We start from the raw sequence: 16,010 nt of genomic DNA, 5'->3' as shown, positions 1-16,010 counted from the left end.
CTTGATGGACAAGCACAATATTTTTGTACTCATTGCCTTTGTATTGTGATGTGTGCTTTATCTCAACAACCCCAATCTCGTCAACTCAAATGTCGGCTCGAGGAACAAACCATATTTAATCAAATGTCACAAACCTTAGAGGCTTATGACCTCCAAATGTATACTCGGTTATATATTCAAGAATACCATAATAGTAAAGAAGTTCATTGCCATCATTATATGCACTTACTGCTACTCCATTGATTATAACGTAATAAAGTTTATCTGTTTGAAAACAATACCCATTAATATCATAACGATCGAATTTCTTTGCAGTCAATTGACCATGCGATATTTGTAGCAAGTCCTTGGAGACTTCAACATCAAGTTCCTTACACTACATGTGTAAACGAATAGATATAGTTAAATTATTCGAAATATATGGAATAGAAGTTGAAGAAAAGGGACATATAAATAATTACATGTTCATGGAACCACTGAACAAAAGGAAGAACCGTCGGGTACCCCGTTTAAGCGTGGGTCATCCAGTTCCTTCAATGTAAGTTGTTGAGGAGTTACTCGATACGTGTTCTCAAAGATTTCGAAATATGGATGAAGTTCCTCCATATTGTTGCACAAGAAAAGCAAGGTTTTGTTGAGCTCCTTCATATCTATAATATGTGAGGTAAGCTCCAACCCATTTATCGTCCCACTGGAAATCACTATGTTTGGTTAACGACGCTTGTTCTTCGAAATGGCACCGCGTCGTCTGAGCATTGATGTTGTTTTTGTGTCAGAAATACTTTCTTGAAAAAATTGTAATATCCTTCGTTGCAAATGCCTCTGCAAAAGCTATACCTTCACATCACGACAACCTATGGCGCTAGCAAAATTAACACCTTCCTCAAGCATACATGTGCCCATGCCTCCATCCACCACTAGTGCACGCACCCCACACCTTCTACTTTACATGTTTTGGACAACAGTAAGCCCATCATGCTACTTGGTGGGTACATGAGTGCTTATAATATTGAGGATGAAAATATTCTTGAGGCTAATATTGCAATGAACAATGACGATAGTTCTGATGAGGATGTTCATAGTACTGTCATAACTAAGCACTATAGTACTTTTATGGTGCATCAAACTTTGAGTGCCACAGCCGGATAGGATGATAATCTGCAATGCTATAATCTATTCCACATGTTTCTGGTCATTAAGGACTCTTGTGTACATACCATCATCGATGGCTGTGATTGCAATAATCTGGTGAATACTGAGGTGGTAAAGAAGCTTGATCTGACCATGAGGAAGGATCCTCATCCTTACTATACTTAGTGATTCAACAACAACAAAAAGATTTAAGGTAAATAAAACAACGAGAATGCATTTTTCTATTAGATCTTATCATGATTTTGCTAATTTTTATGTGGTCTCTATGTATACTTGTTGTGTTTTGTTGGGACATCCTTGGGAGTTTGATACAAACATACTTTGGTCAATATAATAAGTGTGCTCTCATGCATAAAGAAAAGAAAATTGTTTTACTTTCAGTGACTCATGCTAAAATTGTCAGGTATGATCAAGATAAGAGGATGCGTACTACTAAGATAAGGGTGTTTTAAAATCTAAAAATAAGCAAGTGGTTAAGTTAAAATCTCTTGTTTTCTTGCTACTAAACCTGACCTTGACGAGTTACATGGGTCAAATAGGATGTGTTATACCTTAGTATGCCAACAAATTTTCTGTATCATGGAGAATGAGTCCATTGTATTGCCACATGCTATTGCTAAACCTTTTGCAAGAATATGGATGTGCCTCTTGATTACCATTAGTGAAGGGCATTGGGTATAAGATTGATTTGATTTCAGGAGCAAACTTGCTAAATCATGCCACATTCACAAGAGCCAAAGAAGACTAAGGAGATTTAGTGACAAGTTCAAGACCTTTTGGATCGTGGCTATATTTATAAGGGTTTTAACCCTTATTTTGTTCATGTTTTTTAGTTAAATAAAAATGATTCTTTACGTATGTACTGTAAGTGGTGGTAGTCAATCTGATTGGTGGTCAAATTTGCACAACAAATATATGGAAAGCCGTGGAGGCAATTCATTGGCCGCGTCAATCTGGTGGGCTGAATAGTACTCCTTGCTGGGCCTGCTCACCTCTACAACTCCAATTGGGCTGGAGCCTGACTGCACCTGCTCCTTTGGTGTGCTACCGACATCGTCCCTGGCCCTGCCTCCCCGCCGCTGCCGCCTGCCGCGAGCATCCTTCGTCGGCGTCGTCCCCGGCTCTCCGGCCGCCCTGCTGCGATCGGCCGCTGCGTTGGTATGGTACGCCCGCACTCCCCGTATCCCTCTCGATGTTTTGAAGCCTCTGGTTCGTTTGTTTTGCTTCCGAGTGCCTGTAATTGCGGTTTGGTGCCATGATACGGCCCTCTCCCCGTATATATGTCGTGGTTGGCGCGGCTGCCGGTGCCGTCCGACGTGCCATACCGTGATCTGTTCTCCCGGTTCCGGCGTTTGGATTGCGGGTGCTATGTAGCTCCTATGTACGAGCAGCCGCATTAGGTCACAAGTTTGCAGCCTAGCATGCAATGCGTACATCTATTATCCTTGCAAATTTAGCACTGCAGAAATTAATATGTCCAGCTCAAGAACAACTTCAGAGTACACTCTTTCGGCCATCCGTTGAACACAAGCCTTCAGGTCAAAGGGTTCTTCTCCGTCTTCGTCGATCACCCACCTGAGCATATGCGCCATCTGCAGATGCAGCAGGAAGGAAAAACAAACCCCAAGGCATCGCCAGGCGGAGGCAGTTGGAATCACAGCAAGCATCTGGCTGACCTGTTTTCCTAGACTGCAGCAAGATTTATCACAGATGCCGCACCGCATGCATGCGCGAATCCCATCTTTTGGCAGCTTCCCGAGGCCGAAGACTGGCCGGCAAGCGCCGAGGCGGCTGCGTGACCTACTAGCCAGCACTAGCGCCACAATCATTCAAGACTGGCTGCACATCAAAGGATCCATCATGTGCAGCGCTCATGTGCAGCTCCTTGGAGGAAGGATTCCGGGGCCTAGTTTAGTGGCCACCCTTGCGTAGGGCGAAAAGGGATTTTGTTTATGGGCATAGGCATTGCACCATGTGAGGCTTATTAGGCTCGTCTAAGGAGGGGACAGATTGCGCTCATGTGGCCTGTCTCCCGTGGCGATCTTGTAGGCCTTCGCAAAGCACAACTTGCCCTGTTCTTAATCGTTTACTCTTTTTTTTTTCAGCGCTTCCTTCTCTTCTATGCCATCTTTTTTTTTTGTTAGTTTCAGGACCACCCCCGTTCTTGGATCTGGTGCCCTCCGATCACCGTGCCCGTCCTGTCAAAATGATTAGTTTCAGAGACAACTAACAACTGTGCTCAGGCAGAACTGGACTAGTTGCTAGCTAGTGCGACGTTACATGTATACTAGTCAGTATGTGTGGCAGTTCCAGATCAAATAGCCTGCAATCATCTGCCTACTGGCTGTGCATAATCAGGCCAGGTTTTACACGGAAGTTTCATTTTTAGCTTCGTTTTTCATAAGAAATTGTGGGTATATAACCCCTTCAAAATTTTAAATCAGATGTGAACTTTGCTGGATGTAGCGTTTCCTCAAACAATGAAACAACATTTCTTCAATTCTCTGGTTCCGCACAAGAAAAAGAAATGATCTTCACAAATGGTGATCTTTGAAAGCAGCCAAGCTAGTAGCCTACTAGGTAGTTAAAAGGACATGCAAGCATGGTGTGCGATGCAAGTTTTTAATCCAAAAAGTTGCCTGTACTCTGCAAATCTTTCTCTAACTCATCGGGTTTTGAGTACACCAAACACCAATAGAAATGCATCCCAATGGGAGGCAGGGAGATGGTGTGAGCTCACCAGTGCCTTGTGGTCCTCAGGACAAGATTTTGCTTTTGTACTTCACATAATATTATCTTCTCAAACTAGGAGATGTGTTAGTGGTGGACCTGTGGTCTGTCTATCTGTGCATCATTGGAGGGTGTTAACATTATTATCATTGGTCAAGGATCATCACACATAGCCACCACAAAGTGCCAAGTGGTTCCCTAAGAGTTATTATCCTTCTGTCATATGTCAATATAGTATAACGATGACGCGATCACAAGATCTATGGACAATCATAAGAACGTTTTTTTGGTAGCATGGTATATTACTTGATCGTTTGACACTTTGACCGCACAAAATGATGATCGATGCTTACGATTGAGCTTCTGGCTCTGTGATGAGGTTTCAATTGTCATATGGTGCTGGTCCTCAATTATGACAACTCAGAATCCACACAACATTTTCATGGTCCCATGGAACATCATTTTGCTAACTCGTTAGAAGGTGTACGTTGAGGTAATGCAGTTTCACCGAAAGTTCAAAAGCCTGTGTTCTTGTTCCATTGGAATAAATTATCCAAACCGTAGGGCTCTTTCTAAATGAAGGTGAAGGCAAAATATAAGAGCATTGTAGAGTCACATTGTATGCCAGTGCTATGATACAAGAACACACAACATAGGAATATTCAAGAAAAAGGCTGTTTCTTTGGAGGCTTCAAATGAATGATAGAACAAGGAGATCTAATGCATGCTAAAATTTCCGTGGATTGGCCTATGATCCTTATGAGACTTCAAGATTCTCAATATCTTTATATTTTTGTAATGAGAAACCAACCATGAATAGCTTGAACGTAGTCAGGCCAGTTTCAATGTGAATTAAGGGGCCGCTTTAGTCATTCCCATCTTTGTGATGTCTGGGTAACATATTTTAATTTACATTATTAAGACCAATTTAAGAAGCTAATGTGCTCATATACTTTAATTTCCTACACTTGTGAGTACCTCAACTAGCTAGCTGCTAAAATTAATTAATATTTTCATGGTCAAAATCAGTGTTTAAAAGGTGAGACGAGGCGTTCAGGGGACTACTGGATCCACCTAGATGCCTAGGCGATCGAGAAGGCGCTACTGTTTTCCATGGTGAGTTCGGTATGCCTAGATGACACCTTTGAAATATTTTTCAAAATTCAAATTAGTGTCTCTTGTCACGTCAAAGGAATGAAAAATGTCAAGACGCTAAATGTCTATTTGGAGCATCCTATTTGAGGTAAAAGGAACTCCACCACCAACAGGAAATAGACCAATATATAATAACTATTGACTTTTATGTTACAACCAGTAAGATAAAAAGTCTTTATGAAGGAAATAAAATCATATCACACATTTTTCTTTGTAAAATATACCATTGACCAAGTTATTATGTGCACCAGGTCAAATTAGCATAACGTGATTGATCTTCTAGCGAAAGAGCCTCTAGCGTAATGTTTAAAGCTTCCGAGTAGCACCTTCAGGTCCTGGGTTCGATCTTCCTCAAGAGTGAATTTCTGGCTTGGTTAATAAAAATCCTCTCGTTGTGTCCCACCGCTCCCGAGTTACGTCCTGCGCGTCACCCTCTCGCTGGGCCATTGCAGAGTAGGCAATGACAGCCCGCTAATGATGGAGGCCATGGTTTGAGGGTTTTATTGGTCGGGACGATGTTTCGGTCTCTTTTTAATTTAATACCGGGAGGCGGTCTTTCCCTTCCCGGCCGAGTGATTGATCTTCTAAATTATCAATCATGATTATGTATCTATTTTGTTATATATTTTGCTTCCTGGATTTCGTGACCATGCATGTTCTCCATTATGCATGTGTGTTGTGAATGTGAAAGAATAGTGCCTGGCTAATGCATTGTTTTGGCACTTAGTACAACAAACCGACCGCTCCTGGAGCAATTGGTTGTTGCCCCTTGTTTTCCTCCTGCTTTCCAGCTTTTTTCAAGGATCTTCTGTCTCCTTCAAATTATGCCTTAAGCAACATCTTGGCCATTTCTCTCGTGTTTAAACTTTCCAGGAAAAAAATCCATTGCATGTTTTTGTTGTTAGTTATTTCAACATGTGAGCCACGAAACCTAGCAGATTAAGATTTTATTGATCTTAACTAAGAGAAAATTGTTTAGTGGAATTATCCAGGTAATAAACACAAGCCGAAGAATGCACAGTATGCAGAAGTTTGCGGATGTCAGGTGGCACTTTGTAAGAAACAAGAATCCATTATGCATTGCAGGGCTATGGAATGAGTTGAAAACAGGTAACATAAGAAGCCCTCTATAAAGAAACACCTAGTACGTAGTAGACAAATGTTAGACCTCTGCAAAGCCCACTTGGATGGTTGGTTACAGAAAAGGCTTACCTGGATCTATAAAAAAACCAGTCACGATTTAAGGCCCCTCAACTGGAAAACACCTATTATGGGGGTTAAGAATTATACAACTGTGATATACTTTATATCTTTGAATTTGCCTTGATCTAGCCTTGACCATGATTTTTTTTCACAAAATTTCCTGTATGTCACCAATGCAACCTGAAAAACACACACCCAAGTTGGCTTTGTCACTTGTCTGTATGAACTAGGAAGGGATTTGCTAGGGGAAAAAATCAAGAACCAGTTCAAGTTTGAAACAGAAAAATTCTGAAAGTTCCCAAACATGCTCCTCTTGGATGCCAACCTGAATGCCAATTGCAAATCAGCTGGACAGACAATTGGCTGGCAATCTCGGTGACCAGAAGGGCTCTTAAGGACACGAGTGTGTACAGTTGTATCAACGCCTTGTCACACAGTGCGTTTGACTGCCACAACCAGCGCAGTTGCTTTGTTATCTGGCACCTTCTAACAACTCTGTCTTTGAACAGAGCAACAAGTTTATTAGAAAAACATGGAAAGATGAACAATTTTGATGAAAGTAGGCACAGTTTGTGATGCCAATTTGATGAGGTCGACATGGCTGACAATCCCAGATCTTTCCCATGGAAGCATGACAAATCTTTTAAGTTTGTTTATGTGGACAGCTGGCGCAAGCCTGACCTCATGATCTCTCTAAATCTTCTAGCTGTCCGCACTGACTAAACAAGTCACCTCACATTTGATTTAACCGATTTCCCAAATAAAGAACCAACTCAAGTTATCAGATGATGTAACAGTGCAGGGAGCATGTAGCTTAACCCCCCATTCTGATTGATATATAATTTTATATTTTACATGATGGAGTGGGATCTGAATGTGCTTGTGGGTATCGATGATTAGGCTCATATTCAATCCCTAGAAAAAGTGTGACAGCTGGGACTAAGAGACTAGCCATGTGTGCCATTCTACTTCTGAGCCTTGACTGCAATTTTAAGATGTTCCAAAAGGTCAGCTTAACATTCTATTCTACTAAAATGTTTTCGTGGCAGGAACCCCACACAGCATCAACCAGAAGAGACGCATTTCAGGCATTAAAATAGCCCCAGAGAACAGGTCATTGGAAGGTCAGAAATGGTACCAATCCGTTTTTTTTTGTCTGCCGATATTTCTGTCAGAGTCGGGCTTTGTTTGTGATCAGTTTCAGATCATTGTGTCGATCAGAACCTTAAGCAGGCAGTCCATTTGCCGCCTAATCACAGATAGCACAAGATTAACATTGCATATAAAAGTTCTTGACAACATGGTCAATTCATTCCTGGTGACATGGCCATCCAACAGAAGAAAAAAAATTGATATTGCTGATCAACGAAACAGTTCTGGACCCAGATTGGTCAGGGAATCAGTTGGTTTGTTTATTCTACACCTGGAAGGGCATCGAAGAAAATCTCTCTTTATTTCTCACCAGAATCTTCAGTTGTCAGAAGGCCAGCTAAAGAAGGGCAAAGCTTCAGATGCATACGCGCATAAACTAAAAGTAAATCATGTTCCTGTTTTTGTACAGGAGAAGGGATCTGATTGGGCAGTGGACCTGGCTACCTAGATTTTCTTGAAATTTAAGAAGCCTCAGTATCGTGTATTTACATGTTCTTTTTCCAGTACGATAGATTTACTTTTCCGTAAAGTGGCGTAAACCGTAAGTATTTTTTCCTCCCAACAGTCCTCTCCTAACGACTAACAAAGTTCAATTCATGCGAAATTCGGATGTTTCATTTTAAAAAAAGGATCTTCAGTGTGTGAACAAATGTATGGATGAATATCACTGCCCTGAAGAGACCAGAGAAGCTGGTACCTTTCACATTCTGTCCGTAGAAGTGATGCATCATCATTTTACTGAAACCAGGTGACGCATCTGATGAGAATTTTGGCTGTGTCTGCTGCTCTGCTAAGAAGAGAGCAGACAATTGCATAGAACAGAAAAGAGACACCAAAAATTGAGGAGGCATGCAGCCATATATGAAGCTTTGACCCATAATAGATGCATCTAATCACAAGCTCCAAGACATGGCCACATGTGTAGGCCATTGACACGAATGACTTGCACACTACCCTCTGCTCTCTTCCCCATAAATTTGTTGCACTTGCACAACTGAGAAAGAAAGAAAAGATAAAGAAATCACTCACAGCTGCGTAGCTTCTTCCAAACAAACCACTCAGTCACAGCATACTTCCACACTCACTCTCCCTCTAAAATATCAGACAACACCACTCTCTCTCTCTCTCTCTACACACACACACATACCTAGACGTGAGATGAGAGGTATATATAGGAGGACATGGAGAGCAAGAGGATTTCACCTCTGCAACAAACAGTAGCTGCACAAGAACAAAACAGCAGCAGAAGCCTCGCTCTCCATGCCCTGGCACAGAGAGTGTAAGCAGCATGCATGGATCTAACAATGTCAACCACGACGATGTCCACGTCCCCAGCGCTCGACCATGACCATGACCATGGTCACCACCTCCTCTCCTCAGCCTCACCCACCTCCACAGACTCGCCGGCAACGGCAATGCGGCCGCGGCCGCCGTCTCTCCCGCCTACGATCCCGGCCTGCGACCCGCACGACGGGCCAGCAAGCCTGCAGCTCATCGAGGACCTGACCACCCACGCCGGCGCCATCCAGCAGCGCGTCCTCGGCGAGATCCTCGCCATGAACGCCGGCACGGACTACGTCCGCGGCTTCCTTGGCGCCAACGACGACGACGACTCCGCCGAGGGACGCCACGCCGACGAGCTCGCGGCCACGTTCAAGGAGCGCGTGCCGGTCGTGGAGTACGAGGACGTGAAGCCGTACATCGAGCGCATCGCCAACGGTGCCCCCTCGTCGCTCATCTCCTCCAAGACCATCACCGAGCTCCTCACTAGGTAAATACTACTAGTGTTGCACAAGTAAAGGCTCATGCATACACGTGTCTCTAGCTAGAAAATCCATCGGAATTAATTAATTCCGGCCACTCACGCGGCGGCGGTCCTGCCGCCGGCCGGCTTGTGCAAGCGCAGCTCCGGCACATCTGGCGGGCAACCGAAGCTGATGCCATCCACAGAGGAGGAGCTCGACCGCAAGACCTTCCTCTACAACCTCCTCGTCCCCGTGATGAACAAGTACGTGTGTGTTTGTCAGTCGATCGTTCTATCGCGCGTCTAGCCCATCCCTCCATGTCCGCACGCACGCGCACACGTGTGTGGTGGCGTGGCTAACTGGATCGTACGTACGTCGTATCAACGTGTACGTGTCGATGTCGGCATATGCAGGTACGTGGAAGGCCTGGACGAAGGGAGGTGCATGTACCTGCTGTTCGTGAAGCCGGAGATGAAGACGCCGTCGGGGCTTGTGGCGCGGCCGGTGCTCACGAGCTACTACAAGAGCCGGCACTTCCGGGAGCGGCCGGACAGCCCGTACACGCGGTACACGAGCCCCAACGAGGCCATCCTGTGCGCGGACAGCGCGCAGAGCATGTACGCGCAGCTGCTCTGCGGCCTGGCCCGCCGCGGCGAGGTGCTGCGCGTGGGCGCCGTCTTCGCCTCCGCCTTCCTGCGCGCGCTCAAGTTCCTCGAGGGCCACTGGCGCGCGCTGTGCGACGACATCCGCGCCGGCCGCGTGGACGCGGCGCGCGTCACCGACCGCGCCTGCCGGGACGCCGTCGCCAGGGTCGTGGCGCGGCCGGACGCGGCGCTGGCCGACGCCATCGCCGCGGAGTGCGAGGCCGGGGCCGCGTCGTGGCGGGGCATCGTGCGGCGGCTCTGGCCGCGGACCAAGTACATCGACGTCATCGTCACGGGGTCCATGGCGCAGTACGTGCCCCTGCTGGAGTTCTACGGCGGCGGCCTGCCGCTGGTGTCCACCATGTACGCCTCCTCGGAGTGCTACTTCGGCATCAACCTCCGCCCGCTGGACCGGCCGGAGGACGTGGCCTACACGCTGCTGCCCAACATGTGCTACTACGAGTTCATCAAGGTGGAGAAGGACGGCGAGGAGGTCCGGGACGGGGAGGTGGTGGACCTTGTCGACGTCGAGGTCGGAGCCTACTACGAGCTCGTGGTCACCACGTTCACAGGTGAGCCACCGTGCACAATTTTTTTCCTTCCATTAGCAATTTAGCATGCTGCGGGTGTGTTTGGCTCATGGGCAACGCAATATACTGTAGGTAATATAAAATCATAATTTTATTGCTTAATTTTTTTATGCACACCCACTATGTATTCGCACTAGGATCCAGGTCCTCTGCAGTCGACTGCAGAGGCTGCATGGTGGACCGTGTGCGTGACAGGACCCACCTGCAGCCGCAAATGCCATCTGCAGGGGCTGCAGAGGATAAGATTCGCACTATATATCCATAATGCATATGTAAAAGTTGGGATTCAAGTCTAAAATGTTAATAAAAAACTGAACAAATAGGAGTACATGTGCGTTGTTTCAATTTTTTGCAACTGGTAGAAGTATATTATTTTCTAAACGAGTTTTCATGTTTCTGTCACACTTTAATCTATTTATACCACTGTATAATCCACAAGTTTAAACTTTATAAAAACCACCCGTCATTTGCGCCATCGTCGTCGTCGACTCCCCTCTCCCGCCTCCACGATCGTAGTGTTAGCAGGCAATGTATCTTACCGCAATGCAGGTGCCGGTGGACATGCCCTGAAACAAATGAAAAACAAACGAAAGGCCACACCCATTTAATGTGTGTTAAAAACGATGTACGACTTACTTAGATGTCCATGTACTAACCTTAATTCACATATATCAGAATGATTTAGTGTGTAATTTAAAAATGTACATGTATCTAAACAAGTCCGTAGTGTCCGAATATCGGGGCTACATGCATACTTTTTTGGCTGAAAATGAAATTAAGAACCATGTTGGATAACTTTTGGATGTGTGATGCCGCGCTAGCATATGGTGGTGGGTGGTAATGGTCCGAATGGACTATAAATTTTATAATATAAAAATTAATAATCAGGTCATATTTAGACCAGACTCTATTTCTATGTATTTTCAAAACCAAAATTAATTAAGAAATTAAATATATCGTAAAAAATATTTGAATCATGTTTCATTACTCTAGTTGTCTGTATGTCAAAGATAACTAATGTAGGCCGGGGTTGAAAAGATGAGTGCCGTCTGTTTTGCTTTTTCTATCGGTTGTTTATTGGCTTTTGCCGTGTACTCGCTGTGTTCTTCTACTGGACAGAAGTGACAAGTGAGTATTCTTCCCTCACCCACAGTGCACTAACTACATATTTTATATACGTCTCAATTGTATATATATAGCTATTCGTTACCCTAAATGATCATCACCTACAGATAACTTAACAAAATCTTTATTAATTGTTAAATCGTTTCTGATTTTTGTTAAGCCATTCCTAGGCTGGGTGACCATAACACAGGGGCGAATCTAGTGGTGTTTACTGGGGGTGGTTGATCCGATAAAATTTATAAATTCTTTAAAAATAATTATTAAAGTTTAAAAAATATTGTATCATGTGATGAAGCTGACCTCAGTAATCCAACAATATTCTTGAATATATTTACCACTGCCATCACCTTCACCTTCGTACGTGACGAATATCATTTCTTTATTCTTGTAATTTTCAAAATTATGCAATAAGTTAATGATAATGCATTAGTGCCATCGTTTCAATTTAAACGGTGTATGCATGCATGATTACCTTAACACACATTATCAATCATTGTATAACGAAGAAAATAAATAAATAATCTATTTCTAATTTACCATTTGTGTTTGGGATCTTGTGATATGAACAAGACCCTCTAAAGGGTTCTGTACTCTAAATTTAGAGGACGAGGACGTCCTCTACTCCCTCCAGCAACGTTCTCTAAACGGTCCTCTAAATTTAGAGAACGCTGCTCGATCCTCTATATGTAGAGTTTCTCTAAACGGTTCTCTATCTATTTGAATACTTTAAATAACCGATTTAATAAAACTAAAATATGTACAATACATTTGAGAGTATGACAAATACGTATGTACAAAAATAAAAAAATTAAAAATGTGTTTAGGCTGGCTCCAGCAAGGGCCTCTAAAGGGTCCTCTACCCTAAATATAGAGGACCAAACGGTCCTCTACGCTCTCCAGCAGCGTCCTCTAAACGGTTCTCTAAATTTAGAGAACGCCGCTGGATTCTCTATTTATAGAGTTTTTCTAAACGGTCCTCTATCCATTTGAATACTTTAAATAACCAGGTTAGCAAAACTAAAATATATACAATACATTTGAGAGTATGAAAAATACGTATGTACAAAAAATAAAAATAAAAATGTCTCTAATATAGGTATTTGAGTATAGAGGACGTACTTTAGAGAACGTTGTTGGAGAGGAAGGAGATATAGATGATGAAATCTTTTAGAGGAGACTGTAAAGGACAGATATAGAGGATGGATATAGAGAACGTTGCTGGAGACAGCCTTAATATAGGTATTTACATATAGAGAACGTGATTTAGAGGACGTTGTTGGAGAGAAAGTAGATATAGGAGATGGAATCTTTTAGAGAAGACTGTAAAGGACGGATATAGAGGATGTATATAGAGGACGTTGCTGGAGACAGTCTTAGGTGGATTGTGTAATATGCTGATCCAAGGTTTAAGGTTTAATAGGATTTATAGAATACTTATATCAATAAGGTATATCTTTTTTTAAGCCTATCTTAAAAAACATTTGTGTTAAGCGTGTTTAATCCAAAATAAGCTTATGATGGATGACCGACCGAAAAGTTTTCTCGCGTACGAGTGAAAACAAAGTACACATAAAAGATTAGTATTGATTTGTGGGGATGATCTATGATTCAATAGGACTGACAAAAATGGCCCGAGAAGGCCGGGGTGTTACTGATCTCCCAGTCTCCCATTTGGCGAAGGAGGAGACAATTCTTGACACCCAATCTCATCCTAGCTTTATTTTATTGACAAGAACAATCACGTTCAGTTAATAATTATTGACAGCACACTAATCCCAAAAGCTAAATACGCTTTTACTGCTACTTCAAAAAGAAATTAACTATGAACAAAGAGATGTTGATGTGAATGCTGGTCTCCGCCGACCATGTTGGAGTAAAGAACAAGAATGCAACCAAAAAGACAAAAGGCTAATAATACACATATGCCACAAGATCCAGATGTGATACGTAAAATAAAACAATCATATCCAGCCAATGCGGCTTCCGTCGCAACCCCCACAACCTTCATTTCTCAGTTTCATATATACAGTCCTGCATTTCCATGAATAAACTGAACCTTTGCTCATCATTTGATGGCTGCTAAACTATGCTCTCCTAAAGAGAAAGTGACTATGAATCAGCAAATATAGCCATCGCATGTGGAAATGCTATACCTAAGTCAAACTACACATCACTGCATTATGGGATGCATGGCTAGATTATAGATGTGCCCTCAACCATTCCCGTCATCTTAAAATCTCTCTCTACTATATTTAAGTGTAAGTTTTTTCGTGCATCGCCTCCTTGAGTTCCACAGGATGCATGGCTTGATATGCCCCAACCATTCGAGTCATCTTAAAATCTCTGTCTATACTATATTTAAGTGTAAATTTTTTCACTTCGCCTCCTCAGTTCCACGGGATGCATGGCTAGAGTAGAGATGTGCCCCCAAACCATTTAAGTCATCTTAAAATCTCTGTCTCTACTATATTTAAGTGTAAGTTTCTTCGTGCGTTGTCTCCTCCAGTTCCATATATACTGGATATCCAAAAAAAATAGGGTGTAGAGAATTTAAACTCTAATCGCTGGGTATAAAGCGCTTTGCTTCTATCACTACAACTCATATCTGTTTGTGTTATATAAATGAGATATATTTTAAAATATACATATTCTAATAATTTGAAAATAAAAAATATAATCATGTCTAAATAAATATCTTATTTAAGAGAAATATACATGTATGCTATATAGAAACCGTAGCAATATACGGACAACTAACTAGTTTTCTTTTAACAATAAACCTGCCTTTCTAATACAAATGGATATTGCCCTTTTCCTTTATTCGGGCATAAAGCATGGATCTGGACATTAAGGGAACAATTAAAAAACAATCATATATGTATAATGTAACGAAATAAATACACGACAAGTCCACAAGAAATACACACGAAACAAACACTAAATATTAATTTTGGAGAAAGAGAACAAAATAATAAATAATTAGCCGTAGTGCATAAATTAATATTGTGAGTGACGGGTGTACGTACGCTACGTGTATGCAGGTCTGTACCGGTACCGCGTGGGCGACATCCTACAGGTGTCAGGCTTCCACAACGCGGCGCCGCAGTTCCGGTTCGTGCACCGCCGCAACGTGGTGCTGAGCGTGGACACCGACAAGACCTCCGAGGACGACCTCCTCCGCGCCGTCACCGCCGCCAAGCGCCTCCTGGCGCCGCTGGGCGCCATCCTCTCCGAGTACACCGCCTACGCCGACACGGCCTCCATCCCGGGCCACTACGTCCTCTTCTGGGAGCTCACGCCGCCGCCAACGTTGTCGAGCGGAGCCGCGGGCGTCATGGCGGCGTGCTGCGCCGAGGTGGAGGCCGGGCTGGACTCCGTGTACCGGCGGTGCCGGAGTCGCGACCGCTCCGTGGGGCCGCTGGAGATCCGCGTGGTGTCCCCGGGCGCCTTCGACGAGCTCATGGATCTCTGCGTCTCCCACGGGTCCTCGGTCAACCAGTACAAGACGCCCCGCTGCATCAAGCACCCCGACGCCATCGCCGTGCTGGAGGCGCGCGTCGTCGGCAGGTTCTTCAGCGACACCGTGCCGCACTGGGAGCCGTTCAATGTCGTCGACGCTAACGCCGCCACGGAAGCGGACGCCCACGGCGCCGCCACCGCCAGCTGAAACGAAGGCGCAAGGGTGCGCTATGCCCAACAACGGTTTAGTTGGTTTATAATATATATATGATGATATAATTAATTACGTAGATAATTATTGTGCATGTCTAGTGCGATGTTCAGTTCACAGGAGGGTGAATCGTGGCGCGTGCGTATGTGTTTGTTGCTGTAGTGTGTATGTTGTCCAATTGCATTCGAGATTGATCATTTGCTTGTCAACTGGTCATTCACTCGTTGTCCCTGTTATCTATTATCAACAATTCTTCAGCATTTTTAAGATAATGGAAAAAGTTGACTTCATATACTACCGAAATCCGGCTCTTTACCAAGTGTATTTTGTCGGGCACTCGGCAAAGTTCTACTCTCGGTAACGACGACGTTTACCAAGACCAGAATACTCGGCACACGAAGACACTCGGCAAAGACAGCTTTACCGAGTACCAAACACTCGGCGAACGGCAACGCTCGAAAAGGATTGTCAGTAGCCGTCTATAGCTGACGGCTATTACCTTTGCCGAACGTCAGGCTTTGAAAACGATCAACCTTCAACATCTAATTTATTTTTTGACGGTGAAACGTGGCTGCCGCAAAAAACTGACCAAGTGTCGACTGCTAAAATTAATTTTTATTTTTGGCAGCTGCTAAACGAGTTATTTTCGACAGCCACATGTTCATTGCCAAAAATTAAATTATCTTTTATAGCTGACACGTGACCGTCGAAAATAAAAGCTTATCTATGATTGCTTTCGATAGCCACAAAAACTACTCAATTTGATCCCAAGTAACACATGATACCTAACTTTAAATATTTTTATGTATAATTTAATGGGTTACCTATTCGAATCCACCTAACC

The 16,010-nt window shown here is 43.7% G+C and overlaps 1 protein-coding gene across 9 annotated transcripts; it reads left to right on the top strand.

Moving 5' to 3' along the window:
- Positions 1 to 2,150: 2,150 nt before the first annotated feature.
- LOC103648032 (probable indole-3-acetic acid-amido synthetase GH3.13) lies at positions 2,151 to 15,460 on the top strand. Of its 9 annotated transcripts, none has more exons than XM_023301711.2 (8): positions 2,151 to 2,315; positions 4,912 to 4,998; positions 6,017 to 6,147; positions 7,290 to 7,364; positions 7,462 to 9,163; positions 9,299 to 9,400; positions 9,551 to 10,353; positions 14,538 to 15,460. In XM_023301711.2, the coding sequence occupies exons 5-8, from the start codon at positions 8,685 to 8,687 to the stop codon at positions 15,161 to 15,163; spliced, it is 2,010 nt and encodes a 669-aa protein (XP_023157479.1). In that variant the 5' UTR covers positions 2,151 to 2,315; positions 4,912 to 4,998; positions 6,017 to 6,147; positions 7,290 to 7,364; positions 7,462 to 8,684; the 3' UTR covers positions 15,164 to 15,460. The 9 variants fall into 9 exon arrangements, with proteins under 9 accessions (XP_023157479.1, XP_035821429.1, XP_023157477.1 ...); XM_035965538.1 differs by having other exon boundaries at positions 2,181 to 2,315; positions 6,030 to 6,147; XM_035965536.1 differs by having other exon boundaries at positions 2,151 to 2,310; positions 6,030 to 6,147; positions 7,290 to 9,163.
- The last annotated feature ends 550 nt before the right edge of the window (positions 15,461 to 16,010 follow it).

This window comes from Zea mays, chromosome 2, assembly GCF_902167145.1.
Source record: "Zea mays cultivar B73 chromosome 2, Zm-B73-REFERENCE-NAM-5.0, whole genome shotgun sequence".
Taxonomy (NCBI): Eukaryota; Viridiplantae; Streptophyta; class Magnoliopsida; order Poales; family Poaceae; genus Zea; species Zea mays.
Note: the sequence above shows the minus strand (reverse complement) of the source record. Positions and strands in the feature narration are given on the sequence as shown.